Below are 16501 nucleotides of genomic sequence, written 5' to 3'. Positions count from 1 at the left end.
ATTTACTAGCCCTATAGAAGGAAAGAGACCAGATTTCTACACCTGTCAAGAATTTATACATGTTAATTTGAAATACACGGTTTAGTGCATAGACGAAAACTTGAAAATCCGAAGTTACTGATCTGATCTCTGCCCTTTCTTCTAAAAGAGCATAATGGGGTTCCTGTGCTGTGCATAGAGCCTCAATTAATTTCATAGAATTTTACTTGCAGTAACTTTTAAGGCTCTAACAAAAATCATACATTTATTTGCTGCCAACTCCGAAGCCATGTAGTCATTACCAGGTCTTACTTGGGAGAGCCTTAGCTCTGTTTGAAATTTTATGTATGGAACTGGTATTGGGACAGTAGGGTTGGCACGATCAGGACTTTCAAGCCGTGCAGGCAAACAGGATGGGGCTACACTGCATAATACAGAATAGCGTTGAAGAACACAGATTGTGAAAGTATTATCAAAGTCATTAAAGGCTGGAACTTTTATACATGTGGCATTATTTGACAGCTTAAAAAATGAAGTTAGAGTGCACAGTCATCTCTCCTATTCTTTACTAAATGCCATTTTTAAGACTTTGCCACTGTATTATGCACTGGCTCGGGGATGGGAGCTATGGTAATGTCAGCCCTTCGCCATGTGAAGGTTTAGTGCCTCGTTGGACATTTGGTCTTTGTGGTTTTATCGCATGTAGTTCAGAGGCAGGCCACAGCTAGGTAGCAAAAAAGCAAATGCTTCATGGAGACAGTAGTTCAGATAATTTGCAAAGGGAAGCAAAATATATTTTCCAACTAGCTTAACAGAACTCTGAAGTCAAAAAGAAATCTGACAGTAGACCTATCCTTGAGTTTGTTAGCACTGTAGTTGAGTTTCTGCCTCAGTAACAGACAGAGGCTTTTTAATTCCACTGTTTGAAAACTGTTTTAAGAAGAGGCCTGACCAGACAGGTGTTTGATTGCCACCTCTTCATGCAGACATTAATCTAAATTTTAAAAGAGCTTTAGCGAATAATGCTTCTTTTCGTTTAACTTTTCAGGACAACAGATCTCCCTGTCTTCTGAAATAAAAAGGCTTTCTTTTGAGGTTTGAGTGTCCTTTGCTTTCATAACTTGGTGACGAATAGGATAGTGATAGGAACTCTGCCCAGTTCCTTTAGAACACTACTTACTTTTATTCACCTAATAGGAGCTCAGGGAACTTTAGCCCTTACTTAAAGACAATAACATGTTTTTCATCTGACTGCCTTTGTGCATGACAACATTACGTTTGTTGGAAAAGTTCAGAGCTGTCAGTGGCTAATGCCAGATATTCTAGTTCTGACGTAGGTGCCTGGAGTAGGTCAGAATAGACTGTTCAGTTTGATTCTTCTCTTGCAGAAGGTACATCTGGGAAGGTGAAGACTGACTGTCAGCTCTAGTTTTAATGTTCATATAGGTAGTGAAAAAAGCATGCAGTGACAAATCTGCAACAAACAGGAGACTGACACCAAACTCAGTTAACTTATTGGCATAAGCAGACTTTGGAGTGAGGACACAGAAGGTATTGAAAGGAAATGTACAAGTCAGCAACAGGGGGCAGAGAATGACAGGTTGAATAGGAGTGTGCAGTGGGACGTACGGACGCTGGGTAGGTGCTTCAAAATATTCTGGCAAATAAGGCCTTTATGATTGTTAAGATTAAAACAATCTGGAACCTGAAAGTTGTTCCTTTTTCATGTATGTTTTTATTCAATAGATGGCTTTTGCCAATTCAATAAATGGCATTTGAAGAGGCTCTCTGCAGCAAGTCAGACAGATAAGCCCCTTTTTTTGTTTAACTGTGGACACTGAAGTGTGTTTATAAGTTGTAAAGGAGGTTTTGCAATTCCTGACATTAGAAAGGCGTCCTTAAGATGAGCTGGGTTCTCCCCCTCAATGAAATGTTCAGATTTGCAGCTGGGGTGACCTGGCTAGAATGGGATAAAGCACTGAAATGTTCGCATCTGTCCTCTACAAAACTGGGAAAGGAAAACATGCATATTGTTTGTAGCATGTTACAGTAAATAAAAACATTGAATGAGCCCAGCCCTTCAGCCAGACTCAAAACTGAAGAGAATGGTCAGCTGACATTCATTTCTGCTTTCTAATAATTCAGTCTTCACTTTAGCCCTGGACTAGTTTCTCCTACTTTCTAGAAATGACCCAATACCTAAAGTTGCTAAATATTGCTCAACAAAATCTCTTGCTGCTCTTCAGCAAACTCAGCCAAGAGCATTGATTCAGTGACTGAACTGTCAGCCTGGAAACCTTCATTCCTTTATGAGGGTAAATCTCTAGTTAAGCTCCATTATTACTGTCTGCGTTAAACACACGCAGTTGCATTCTATGTAAGCTGTACTGAGTGCCACAGAAACCAAACTCTATTTACAGATAATCAACAGCAAGGTGTCAGGAAAAAGGCACACTCTTTTCCTGGTGGATTCATTTTTTACAAAATTTAGAATCCAGTGTAGATGAAGATGAAACTTCTTTTTAACCACTACAGTTACTCATCAAACCCCTTTTTTCTTTTACAGTAAACAACCTACAGTGTGTTAATTTGCTGGAGAACATGGGAAAATCAAAGCAATTTTCATACAACATGAGACCAACCACTGCTGCAAAATCAAAAAATACAGGACTCAAGCACTAAGCAAAACTGAATGTTTGGAATTTAAAGAGCACATTCTGGTGCAACTGTTATCTTTCATAATGTACAAGTCATCTACAACGTATTAAACTTGAACACATTTTCAGTTTTGTATTATCTCAGCATTACATGCCAAGCAGACTTCTAAGGAGCTGGACTTATTTTGTGTACAAATTAGTTTTTGAATGCAACTGTTAATTTATTTAGTGACAGGATGAAATCTGAATTGCATTTGGAAACAGAAAATGAAGCGCTAAGCCCCAGCATTGCAGGGGCTCCCAAAGTTTTCCGTTGTCAAAAGTAGGAATTTTGAATGTGTTCATCAAACACACTTTCAAAGGGGAGGGCAACTGTACAGAAGATGTAACAGTTCTAGAAGACTGCTATTCTATTTCACCTCAAATTTATTAAATGTATTTCAAAATCTAAGTGGGAAGGGAAGAACAGCCTTCATGCTCTACTTCTGTACTAAAGAAACAATTGGTTCTCAGCTAGCTATGGATTTGGAAGGAAAAGTAGAAACATTGACAGAAAACACTCAGTAAATAAACTTGCTTTCCACAGCCGATGGAAATTGTTAGGGGTGTGTTTTCTGCCCTTTGAAATTATCACCAGTTTTTTCTATATTAATAACTTTGTTTTTATACATGCACAAAAAGAGTTTCTACAGAAAGCAAGAAAAGATAGGACCTATTCTAGAAGAAAACTTGTTCTTATAATAGCTTTGGAGCTACCAGCATACAGTATTTACCTTGCACAAAGTATTTAAGAATATGAACTCAGCAAAAATAAAACACTGTTACTCTAGTTTCAAAGTATATTGTTTTCTATTTTTTCTGCTAGTTGGTATTACATAATTCTGGGGGTTTTTTTAATTAATATGATGCTTCAAAATAATAGATGATTGGAGTTAATATAAGTCTGTTTCTCTGCAAGCACTTAAAGAAAATCCAGTCTCCTTGAAGCTTAACACCCTTGCCTGCGGTCACCACATCTACTAAAACAACCTCCAGTAACATCTACTTGCTTGAAAAGAAAGGCAATAGAGGTATGCAGTTCTTTGTAAAATTTTTATTCTGTTTCACTTACAAAAAAATTGACAAGCTTTGTTCCAACATCTTCCATTCAAAACTAAATAGAAGTAAATGCTTTACAATAAATGCAGTTCGACCTCTTTAATATACCGTGTTTATAGGGCCAGGTCCCTGGGGATGAGAGGCAAGGTAGATGTTGAAGCAGTAATGGAGGTCTGTTAGCCACTGCTCTTGAACTTCACCACTCTTCAGTGTCTAGAAAGAAGGGGAAAAAAGGTAAAACTCAATTTCACCAACAAAGCTTCACTTTGTTTTTACAGTTAATCAGGTACGATGTTAAAGGTACAAGATGGCCTTGTTCACTTGCACACAGTGACCTTATTCTTCTCATTTAGTCATTTTAACATGGTATGTCTGTTAAAGCCAAAATAATAAAGTGTTACTACTTGGTAGACTAAGTCAGTGTTACATTATGAAGTGTGTGAATTACACCAGATGTGACTTCCGTACTCTTAATTATAGTGGCTTGCTTACTTTCCAATTCTGCAATTTATAGTCAATTAAAATGCAAATGAGCGTGGTTCTACTAAAGCAGGAGAGCTCAATACCCCAGTCTACAGGAGAACTGCTACCAACATAGCCCACAGTCCAGTAATTCGCTCTCCTTAGCATTCATAAGCAGTTAAAAAACCCCAACAACAAACACAACCCACCCGCAGTGGAACATCACAAAAACAGGCTGAGGCATTTTCAACACCAAAGGAAACCAACCACTTCATTCTCTGTTAGAGAACTTGCATGATAATCTCTTACATCTGATTTTGCCACCACTGAGGTCATTTCTGGTAACAGACCTTTTAAAAGCTACTAATGGATATGTGTGGGTAGCTTACTCAAACCTGCGGGACATACAAACTCTCTGCACTCAGAACTAGTAAGAGCTTTGTGTGAAGACAGTTTCAGATTTTTTTCCTGAAGAGAGAAGCAACTGTAGTAGTCTCAAAACCACTGGAACGTAGACATGTGAATAGAAGCGCTGGGTTTTGCAATATTTGAAAGAGAATCGACTTTGCACTGTATATATCTGAGAGAGTTTGATTCAATAACATCCTCGTACACTTATGTACCCCTGCTCCAATAAACAGAAAAGACTAGTTTCTTATTTTGGGACAGCTCTCCCTCAGACAGGCTGTGTAGGTAATCCACTGCCGGTGCCTTTTGTTAGGAAGCCACCTGTTGTCCAGGGCCGCTGGATTGGGTGCAAGCTAAATTTCAGAACTCTCTCATCCGTGCAGCGACCACAGGAGCTCAGATAAGCAGCAGCCTTCTACACAGTCTGGACTTCCGAGCCAAATAAAACACAACCATAACTTGTGTTTTGCTAAGCATCTGTTCTTCGTGTTTGCAATAATTTTTAAACCTTGTATACCCTCGTAACTGTGGGAGACAACAAGAAGTTTCATACCATGATGTCCTTGATAATCTGTTGCACCAGAAATTCATTTGTGATCATATGGCTCCTGAGCTGACCATGTTGCATTAGTAAGCGAAGCAACTGAGCAACAACGGGCAGTTCTTCCCGACAGATCCTGCTCACTTGCAGACTTTGCAGCATCAGTCTCAGTAATCGTGGCAGGAGTGCTAATGCAGAAATACACGATCCCCACAGCATATCCCTGAGAGGAAAAGAGAACAAAAATTGAAATGATCGAGGACCTGTATTTCAAGTGTGCTTCTGTGAACTAGCCTCATAGCTGTACAAAGAAACATGCCTCTGTGAATTCAATCATGCCAATTGCCTTAACCATAATTAGTGCCAAAGCACAAAATTTGTACCAAAAAATGCTACACCTGAAAATATAATAAAATTATGTACAGCACTGGGAAAAATTTAAGGTCCTGCCCTGAAGCTACAAATGTTGCTGAAGCTCTTACACAGTGTAATTTCTGCTTGATGCAGCTGGGAAGAGGTTTTTGTTCCAGTCAGGCACACCTGAATCTTTATTTAATACTCATAAGAAATCAAACAATGGAATCAGCTTTTTGTGATATGTAAATCATTAAATACAGTCAGTGAAGGACTGCGGCTTTAAAAACATGTTTTACGTTTTAAGTAAGATTTGAACAACTTTCCTGTATATGGAACAGAGGAAAACCTGAAGTTTAAACTGTTTAAAGACATTTCTGTTATACAGGTAAATAAACGTATTTAAATCTGGCATCTGTAGCTTTTGGGTTTTTTTTAATCAAATGGATTTGCAGTCTATAAAATGATGCCTGAGAATTTTTGTTAAAGCTGAAATATCAAGTCAGTTAAGAGTACAAGCTTATAAAGCCAAATCCTTTGCATGTTGCTCTTCAACGTATCTAATGAAACTAAAGGCTAAAGCTAAAGATTAAGGTATAAATATCCACCTTTCTAAAGTCAGGACGGTTCTGACATCTAACTAGAATAATTTGAGATGAAAACTTACTTCAGTTATTGTTTTAAATAATTCCAGCTAACTTTGCAGCTGTTTTTCTTAAATCTAAGTACTGTCTTGAACTAAGCAAAAGACCAACAGCAAAGTAAATTGGGGGATGTGGTGGGGGTATCCTTTCATTTTACATGTCTAAATACTTGTGGGTGTAAAGGCAGAGACCATTAACATGGTAAGAAAAGCAACATTACCTTTTCTGTACATGTTCTGCGTCCTCTTTGTCTAAAGTTAGCAGAAAGTACAGAAGACTGTAACAACAAGAAGCTAAGAACTTGTGCAGGTTTTCACTTAGGATGCAAGCTTGATCCAAGAGCTTATTTATGGCACATAGAACAGATCCAGCTGTGCTGTCGGGTATTACAACCAATCCAACCTGTATTGAAACAAAAACCCCCAAGTTCATCACTTCATACACAAATTTTTCTGATGGTATCCACGCATGTCTAGAGCTGAATGAGCCTCTTTCATATCATGACATGTATTACTTTGTTTCTGTTCAAGTTGGACACACTACTGCATTTTTTCAAATCCCTATTTTCCTAAGAAATTGCCGCCCATACCAACAGAAGTTTAAACCGGCATCTTCATTCCATCCCTTCTAAATAAACACTCATCTCAAACGTATTTAAAAAAAAACAACAAAAACAACACTGCTTTGAGCCTTGCTCTGAAAGATGGTACAGGCACAAACAGAACAGGTTGTTGGACAGAACAGGTCTTTCCTTTTAAGCATATTTCATGGGACAGAGCAGCCCTTCTGTGTCTGGAAATGGCAGTGAGCAGTCACTGAGGTAGAAGGAAACTCTGATTTACTCCAGAAGGAAAAGCTGCTACTGGATCGTCATCAGGGTGAGTCTCCTTACAAATCCAACACGCTTGACAGGAATGAGAACATTATGAGCCAAGTTAAATTAAAGCTAATGAAACATATGGTGGGCCCACAGCTGGAGTGATAAATCCTCTGTTGTTTAAATGAGAACATCATCTTGATTAAGGACTTCATAGGCAAGATAAATAATTTAACAAAAATAAAGAAAGTCTTTTTTGGGTAGAGGCAGTGAATTAGAAAGCAGTTTAGATTTTGAAGTGCTATTGAGTAACTATCCTAGATTTTTGTCCTGTAAAGCCATAAAAAAAATTCATGCATTGCTAATATGGCACCATTTATCTTATTAAAAAACTAATTTAAGGAGTTTTAGAGTAGCCTAATTTGCTCACCTGCAAGTACATTGTTTTAAGCTGATATAGGCAGTTGGTTCACTTAACAAAGTCAGCTGTTCTTTTAGAAATGTTTAGAAAAAGCTCAATAAAGTACAAGCTACAGAAATGTGCAACGTATTTCATTGGTTTGATTACTCGTGAGAGGTAAAAGATAAAGAACAATGATGGGTTCAAACTTTTAAATACTTCCAAGATAAGACACCAGGTGTATTTCAAGGCCACAGATGTTCCTGACCAACCACAAATAGGAAATCATGACAGTGAGCTAGACAGATGTCTGCATATAAAGAAGCATCCCGAAGATCAAATTAGCCAACACTGCTGATGAAACATGCCTGCCAGTCAGTCTGGAAGATGATGTGAACACAGATATTTCAATTTATACAAATCCAGTAGATAAGACTGCTCCAATAAGTTCCCATATAGGATGTTGCCTACACGCTGCCTTTCTTCCCTGTTAGGTGTCATCATCCAGTTAGAGATCTTGGGCGGCAGCCTAATCAACTATAAAAATCCACTGAACTGTTTACTCTCAAAGGGACAGTAGTAGAACGCATAAGCTGATCTAAAAGTTCTGATTTAAGCCAACACCCACCCCCAAAAATCCAGACTACAGTTACAGGTAAGCGACTCCCCATGGAAGCTTTGGTCTAGTCATTTTTCCGTAGGGGTCCACACAGGGAGCTGCCAATACTCGTTAGATTGCCAAACCATCTCAACAGGAGGACAGGCAGGTCCTCCCGCTCGGCAGGCACCATCACAGGTAACTGCAAATCCTGTCCCTTACAATTCTGTTACCCAGCTCTGGCTTCGCCATCCCCATCCTCAGCTCAGGGAGTGTTCAGGATTAGAAGACGACAGACTGTAAAACTCATCTAAAGATGCTAGTGGCTCTTTTGAAAAGCCAACCAAACCAAACCAAGAAGCCTTTCAGAAGCTATCCTGGCTTGAAAGTAAGTGGAACTCTTCACAAATAAGAACAAAAAAATCCATGTAAGTTTGGACACAAACAGTTATTAGATACTTTTTTAAACATCGCTAATCATGTTGAAAAAACTTTTGCAAATGCTGAATTATGCATGAAATAATGGAATAAGTGGATCTGAGGGTTAATGAGACTGTTACAAAATTTATCACAAGGAAGTTAACCTAGAAGACAAAATGGTACTTACCAGGTATTTACAGATGCCAGTCTGGAGAATGTCAAAACACTGACTTTGTGAAGGTATAGTGGACAAGCTGTGACAGATCATCTGTTTTAATAAAACAAAGTTATATTTAAGTACTCGAAACGTAACCAGCAATCATTCACTGTGTAGTCGTACTTTGCTGACAGATCTAAATACAGAGTACCTATGGGAACACATAGCAGCTTTGTCTCAAAGTATTGATTCTTTACAGTGTAAGAGTAACATTGTCAACACAAATTATTCAGTGTTTAAAGAGATGACAGCCTACACCATTAGTTTTTTTGGTAGTGGCTTTCTTCATTTTACCTATGTGATGGAAGTAGAAAGCCAAAAATGCTCTATCCAGCTACAGCACCACACTGAGCCTTTCCTCGGAGCTGACAAATTTCAGAAAACAACTTCACAAATAACTTTATCAAGCATGAAACAGAGGAATCACAGCAAAACAGGACAGAAAAATTATGGAACAAAGAAGAAAGTTAGCAAAAATCCATTTCCAACTTATTTTCCTCTACACTGCCAAAAGTGTCATGTTCAAAGATGATACAAACTGTAATACCACAAAGGGAAATCTTGTTTTATGGACTGTCAAAAACTTCCTGGTGCTTATATATCAGGCACTAGCAAACTGTATTAGCTGCCCAGAGGTATGATGGGAAGAATTTAAAAAAAACAAAAAACAAAAACCAAAAAACCCAAACAAACTGAAGACTCAGATCTTCATTTTTTAGTAAAAAAACACATGGGTGAGCATGGCCAGGTTGGTGGGGGAAGAAAGAGAGTTGACCAAGACCCCATGAAATGCTATATGGCTCCTGGATAGGATAAAGAAACCAGAGCTCTAGTAGATCTGCTTAGTAAGCTGTGCTACAGTCCTCAGCAGATGGCTTTCTCTGTTCCTCTCTTCCTTTCCCTCTATTCCAATAATTTGCAAACTAAAGAGCTTGGATGACCTCCCTCTGTTTACATTCGCTGCTTATCCCACCAGAGTGTCAGCTGAAGCCTCCAGAAAGCAACGCACGCAGCGTGTGTTATTAGACCATTAGCAATCGTGATGTCCTGCTAAGGACAAGGAGGATGGAAGAACCAGTACGCGAGGATTGAAATCTTCTGTCTGCGCTTAAGGGAATCAGAAAGAGAACAGCAAGATCAGATGTTTGAGGGAGGGACGAATTTAAGTCTCCGAGTTTTACAAATACCTCAACTAAGCAAAAACCATTCCTCTAGGATACTTTGCTGACTGAAGAAAGAGTTCAAGAAAACTTTGACAGAATGATCTGACTTGAGGGATTAAATTCTCTGATAGTGTCTTGGTTTTCAGAGTTAAGTTGAATCAGGGCAGGTCAAGACACCTAAGCAAGAGATAATGACAAAACAGAAAACATCACCCATGTTGTGTCAAAAATAATAGTCAAAAATATTTCCAGCTGAAGAGAGACTCCAAGGAAAGGAAAGGTTAGGAAAAGAACCATTAGTTCAAGGTCCTGTGGTATGAAAACTCAATCCTAAGTAATGTGGTTGCCAGTGGTGGTTTAATCAGAATGGCCAAGCACTATCATGTGTGGTGATAAAAAGCGTGCTCAGCTTTTTTTCAAAATTACATACCACGCATGCTTTTAGACCTGCTTAAGCTGGCCAAATTCAGGAGATCCTTAACACATCTGCTTGACAGAACATAATACTGTGAGGCTGTCAGGACATTGCACGTGTTAATCCGTATTACAGGTGTGATTTTGTAAGTATTTTGTTTGACTAGTAGGACTATTTAAAAGACAGTTTTATACATAGTCTTGCACTGAATAGCCTTATTTATACTATACATTTATTTAATAGTGAAATAATATTATTAAAACTGCGTACACCGTCCTAGGTATGGTAGTGCTTCTGTACACCGCAATTTGAAAGTGATAAAATATTAAGTACTCTGAAATATTCCCAAGGAACACACTCAAAACATCTGCGTATTAGCAGTGTCAAGGAATAAAGTCAAGCTGAGACAGAGGTTACTACTGGGGATTGTCATGTCAAGGACAAACTCTTACACCAGTCTGACCTAGTATTTTAACGAGTAGCACTTACACAAAAGGTAAAGCTACATTGATGAAATCTGTCGGCTGACAGCTCAAAGTTGAGAAACACTGCCAAGACAGGAGGATTGGACTAACCTATAGAAAAGATCGCATGGGTTTGATGAATGACAAATAGAGAAAAAATTCAGTGAAACAAAAGTGGCGGGTCAGGTGCTTGGAGACTAATACAAATTTCTGCACGCAGCTAGGAGTTTTAACAGTTGGAAATGAGGAGAAAATTCTTTGCTTAACAACTGACCTTGAGGTGGCTGTGATAGAACCATAAAACAGGCAAATGTCACTTTAGGATGGAAAAATAAAGATAATCACAATAGAATTGATCAGACAGAATACTGATCGTCTGTTCAATACTACTCCGTAAGATCCTACTTACACTATTTCTGACATACTGTGCAAAATAGGAGTCACATATTTTCAAGAAAGGTAAATTCAAACTGAATGGGCATAGAAAAATTGCACAAAGAATAGAGATCCTGTCCTACAGGTATCAACGCAAAGAACTTAACCTGCCTGGGCTGGCAAAACTATACCCAAGAAGGGATATTATTGTCACTTACAAATACAACAAAGAGGTGAGGACCTCTGCAGGAAAACAAATATAACCAAACAGCAACAAAAAATAACAATGATCATAGCTGGCTGCGAATGGAGATGAGATGGAAATTAGGAAGGATCATTATGAAAGGGGAAATGGAGGAGACATGCGTTGCTCCTAAGAGCTCAGGCAGTTTGCAAACAGGGTATGCCATATGCTTGTGAGCGCCTGACACTAGACACAGTATGCTGGAGAGGGGTCCCTTGTAATTCCACACATACCCACAAGAGGTCAACAAATTAAAGACCCTGAAGGCAAATCCACCAGACCCAGCCAGCAAACTAAGGTTTCATTATTAATAAAACCATTATTAGTATTTCACCCTTAGGACTACATCCCTAGAATAGGCCTACCAGTCCACTGAGGCTCCCGCTGAGATGACAAGTTGTAGGTGCATTTCGTACAGGTACAATTCACCGACACTCAGACTCTTCCAGAACTGGCAAGGAAAATGGGCATCATACCACTGAAGAGCAGCATACTTGCTTAGAAGGGTTGTGGTAAAGCGCATCGGCAAGTTAGTTTTTCAACCTTTTAGATCCTTCTGACCCTCAAAATAGCACAACCATTCCCTACATCCAGTTCTATTTTCCTGTGATTAAGTGGGAGTGGCAATCCTTTTCACTTCCATAAATTAAATCCTGCTTGAAATGGCTTTCATAACAAATGCCTGTTATAAAAAGTGAAACTGAAACGTTATTAGACATGGAAATGAAAAGCAAAGAAAACTTAATTATCACATGAAAATTAGTATTTTTCCTGACAATTTACTTGCCTTAGGCAAGGGTTTGCATGATGTTTAATTTCCATAATAAAATGTCACAGCTGATTCATTATTTTACATTTGATTAGCATTTATCACATTTTTGGCGCATTCATAGATTGGTTTTGGACCAAAGCCAGAGCAGTTTTGTTTCAGAGTATTACTGAAGTAAATGGACAGAGAACGAGCATTTCTGATCATAGCGGGGGTATACATCTTTGAGACCAGTATTTATAACAGGTTTGGTTTAGGCTTAGAGGCTTTGGGGGTTTTGTGGTTTGGTGTTTTGTTTTTTGTTTTTTTTTTCTTTTTAATTTTGTTTGAACGTCCACTTGAATAAATTCAAGCCAAAAAAAGCATTCTCTTAAATAGGGGCATTATCTGTTAGCATTATGCAGCAAATACTACAGGCTCCATAATCCACTGGCAGTTTTTCAAAGCAAACCTTATTGATCAGACAAGCCCAACTACCCATCGTACCCACGAGCCACGCAACTACAACAGCAGGTTCCCTACTAGTGCTTCAGGAAATTGTTACTACATAGGCTGCCTTGCCTGCCATACTGAACACATACTCCAACAGTAGCCAGCTAAAATGGTTGAAGGGAAAGGCTGGAAAAGCAGCCCAGGAGCACTCACTGGGCTTTTTGGAAATCCTGACATCATGGAGTATTTTACTCTAGTCTTCAACTGGATGAGTTAAAAGCGTTTTTGCTGCTGACAGCCAACCTAACTCACTCTTAATCCAATCTGAAATGGGCTTTTCATAGCTCTAATGTACACAGAAATCCATCAGTTTAATATTGCTTATCTGCAAGATGCTCTCAACTCCAAAAGGCAGAGCTGGGATGACCCGAGGAAGCCCAGTCTCAATCTCAGCCCTCACGCCAACAGGAACATGCACAAATGATGAACCGAGAGTAATGTTTTGTTCATTCTTTAACTGTTCCCACTCCCTAAATCACTAAATGCTTCCCATAACGTGATAGAATCCCAACTCAAAAAGCCTCAAGGGAAACATTTTATCAGTAACTCTCCAGAGAAAATCTGCATATTATTTCAAATTTAATTGTGCTGCAAAGTAGTCTTTTTCAAAGAAAAATACCTACCTTCCTCTGAAAACACACAGAAGCGTGAGCACAGAGGAGAACCAAGCAAGCAGGAAAGATAATGGATCAAGTACTTTAGCAAGCCACTCTGTGGAGTCAGACCACAGACACTTCAGGCTCCAAGAGAAGTGATTTTATTGGAAAAAAAAAAAAGTTGGCACACACCAGATACTATATCCTAATATGAACTTTAAAATATATTTTTCAATTCACATCGACATCCACCTCAAACATGGTAACTAAAACGTAACAGGCTGTTCTGCAGTCAATTCCCAAGCCCTTGTGAAATGACTGTTTCAAGCGGGACTCTATCCACTATAACATGTTACTGCAGAGCGTAGAAAACGAGAAGTTTTCAGGTGATGGGGCAGGCAATGAAGCTTGTCTTCTGAAGCTTGGCCAGCTTCCCCCGAAGCACCCTAGCTTATCAGACAGTGTACTCCCTTGACAGGTGCTGCTTCTCTTTCTGAAGTAAATTGATTTGACAGGGCAATATTAACAGTGCCCTGAGTTGTTGAGAAAGCTGCGTACAACAAGAGGTCTTTGTTCATCTGCCTCGGCTAAGCTCACAGGGGCGGATGTGAAAGGTATTCCCGATTCAGTGACTCCAGAAAAAAAAAAAAACACAACACAAAAAAATCCACACAAAACCCCCACACAATCACAACAAAACAAAACCTAGGTTAAAAAAAGAAAAAGCCCAAAAGAAGGAACAGAGTCTGCAGGAAAACATTACATAGGTGGGCAACTGGGGGAAAAAACCCACTATGGGACTAATTTTACATTCAGGGTAGCAAAACAGGAATACAGAAACTTGTTTAAGAATTATAAAAGCTTAAGAACATGTATTGTGTCCTGCATCTTGAGAGAGTACATATTTGCAAAGACTTAGAAGGATTATGAAACACAGTTAATGTCCAATTGCTGGCTCAGAAACAGGATAAGTGCAGCATACAAACTCATCTTGCATCTGTTGAACTGTGGTGATTGCCTGTCTGCAGGCTCCTTGGCTGTGGCATGCAGTCTGATGTTAAACCTATATTAAGAGTCAACTAAACCAAGTGAAGTTATCTTTATTTGCCACTGGACACAAATACATGAGTGGCAATCACCACCGCTCACCTCCTGTGCAACAATTTGATCACATGTTTAAATCTGGGTACCAGCAAGATTTGGTGCCAGGAGGCAGAGAACTATCGGCTAGAAACAGTCCTACTGCCTCACTAAGCGACAGGCATTTCTGAAAATATTTTCTTTTGTCAGCAAAACCAGGTTTTATACTCAACAGCTAATGTACTATCCAGGAATAGATGAAGCTGTACCTGAAGAATGGCACAGGTCTGGTTCTCTTCTCAGAGCCATCTTACTAACAAAATTCAAAGAAAGGACACCACAAAATAGCTTTGCTACCCAAGAAGCTTTTGTTTCATCCTCTTGCAGCCATAATAAGCCCCACTTCAACAGCTCTGCAGCTTCCTCACACCTATAAAAAGTCACTGCGGCCGATACCTGCTCCTCGCAGATGCCTCCTTGTCAAACCACCATGTGCAGGACGGTCAAAGGCATACCTGATGTACAAGTCTCCAAATTCACCTGCCTGCCCCTTCCCCAAACAAAAGGATTGGAAAACACAGAAAACCGTACACTTAGGAAGCTAGCTCTTGTCCCACAAAGTCTGTCTTTTTGAGCAAATTTAGTTTAGGTATCACAAGCCAGGATGTGAATATATAGCATAATGCCCAGTTAACTGTGCAGATGTTAATTCACATCGGTTACACCCAGTAACATGTGAGCTCCCAGCTATAAGGCATCACAAGATACACTGGAAGTATATGATGCAGGTACAATGGAGCACTGGCCCAAATATCAGGTTAGGTTTTTGGGGAGTTTGTGTTTTGGTGTTTGGGTTTTATTGGGTTTTTTTGGTGGGTTTTGGGGGTTTTGTTTTGTTTTTTACGTCTTAAGAAAATTATGGAAGATACCTTTGAAAGAGAGCTTTATTCATTTTAGGAGGCATTACATTTATTTATATAATTTCTCTTGTTTCTTTGAAATCTGCATTACTTTTCAAGAAAAACAACATTATTTTCATTTCTAAACATTAAACTTGGATAAAATGTGGTTTTACAAAACACTAATGGACTTATACAGAATATTTTATCCTCCCTAAAGAGGGTAAAAATTACAGCGTATCTCTAGTTCAGAACAGATACTATTTACCCTCTGCTGCTGCTTCTCCCCAGTGTAACTCTAACCGGGAAATCTCAGTAAAGACAAGTTGAAATCTTAACAGGAACTTCAATTCAAAATCTGCATTTTAAAAATCTAGTGGTTTTTTGAAGTGTTAATCTCTGCTTGAAGTTAAGCTACAGCGCTGCGCCACCACCTTGTACTTCAAGACAAACATCCTTGCAGGACATTTAATTTACATGCATTGACTTACTACCTTTATTGATTTGTCAGAATTTTTCATAGCATATCAGTGCAGATACAGCCTTCCCAACTCTGTTTCACTTATAGGACTTCACCATTTTTGACACACATTAGTCTATTACATTACATGCATCCCAAGGTTTTTTAATTCAAGACTGCTAAAAGCAGCTGACCTTCCCTGGTGTCTGCTCTTACGTTTTAAACATTTCGTTGAGTATTTTATTTCTTCAAGTCAGCTGTGTGCTCAATATAACTCTAGAATCTCAACTTCAAGCAGAACCTTCAAATTATCATTTGCCTTCCCCTGCCAAAATGGTCAAGTGTCACAAACATCAAATATTACAACAGAAATTATCATGTATACACGGTTACCTTGTTACAACTGTTCATTTCTGTTGGTGCTATTTCATTCGATACTGGCAGAGCAATTCAATTACAGGGGAATGAACAATATTACTGACAAACACTATAGGCACAGTTAAAATGAGCAAAGACTGAAGCCTCTTCCCTAAGGCTGCAACCATTTATTCTGGAGCCCCACCTATTTCAGCTACAGGGATATGATTTTAAATAATTAGCTTTAATAAGGCAGAAGTCATTTTAAGTAGAGGTTGCTCCAGAAAAGGAACTAGGATTTCCACATTTAACATATCTTTTAGATGAAATATGAAGATTAACCTTTACAGCTACACAAAACAGCATTTAAAGGAATACTTTTTTGCTCCTTAAGTGAAAAATCACCATTACCTAAAAGCTTCCACAAAAGAAAAAAAATCTGGCTTCAGATTTCCACTATACCAATTGCCACTCTCTAGACAAAAAAAAAAGTTCCAAACAGTATCCACCTCAAAGCAGTTTTTGTTATAAACCACTTAAAAGCATTAATTCCTATGAGAAGTCTGTTTGTTTGGCTTTTTCACCAATTATA

At 38.8% G+C, this 16501-nt stretch overlaps 2 protein-coding genes across 5 annotated transcripts in view; one reads left to right on the top strand and one right to left on the bottom strand.

Annotated features, from left to right (window-relative positions):
- INVS (inversin) overlaps positions 1-3465 on the top strand; it is a 99311-nt gene extending 95846 nt beyond the window's left edge. For all 4 annotated transcript variants that reach the window (XM_069778809.1, XM_069778810.1, XM_069778811.1 and 1 more), the window contains one exon: positions 2546-3465. In XM_069778809.1, the coding sequence (XP_069634910.1) occupies positions 2546-2661 (116 nt within the window). In that variant the 3' untranslated portion in view covers positions 2662-3465. The remainder of the gene's footprint in view (positions 1-2545) is intronic.
- Positions 3466-3714: 249 nt separating this feature from the next.
- The window catches only part of TEX10 (testis expressed 10), a 59932-nt gene continuing 47145 nt past the window's right edge, over positions 3715-16501 (bottom strand). The window contains exons 13-16 of the mRNA XM_069778813.1: positions 8566-8646; positions 6364-6545; positions 5158-5368; positions 3715-3947 (exon numbers count right to left, since the gene is read on the bottom strand). Of these exons, the coding sequence (XP_069634914.1) occupies positions 3834-3947; positions 5158-5368; positions 6364-6545; positions 8566-8646 (588 nt within the window). The 3' untranslated portion in view covers positions 3715-3833. The remainder of the gene's footprint in view (positions 3948-5157; positions 5369-6363; positions 6546-8565; positions 8647-16501) is intronic.

This window comes from Haliaeetus albicilla, chromosome 3 (assembly GCF_947461875.1).
Source record: "Haliaeetus albicilla chromosome 3, bHalAlb1.1, whole genome shotgun sequence".
NCBI classification, from domain to species: domain Eukaryota; kingdom Metazoa; phylum Chordata; class Aves; order Accipitriformes; family Accipitridae; genus Haliaeetus; species Haliaeetus albicilla.
The sequence above is the reverse complement of the archived record's forward strand: the minus strand, read 5'-3'. Positions and strand labels throughout refer to the sequence as shown.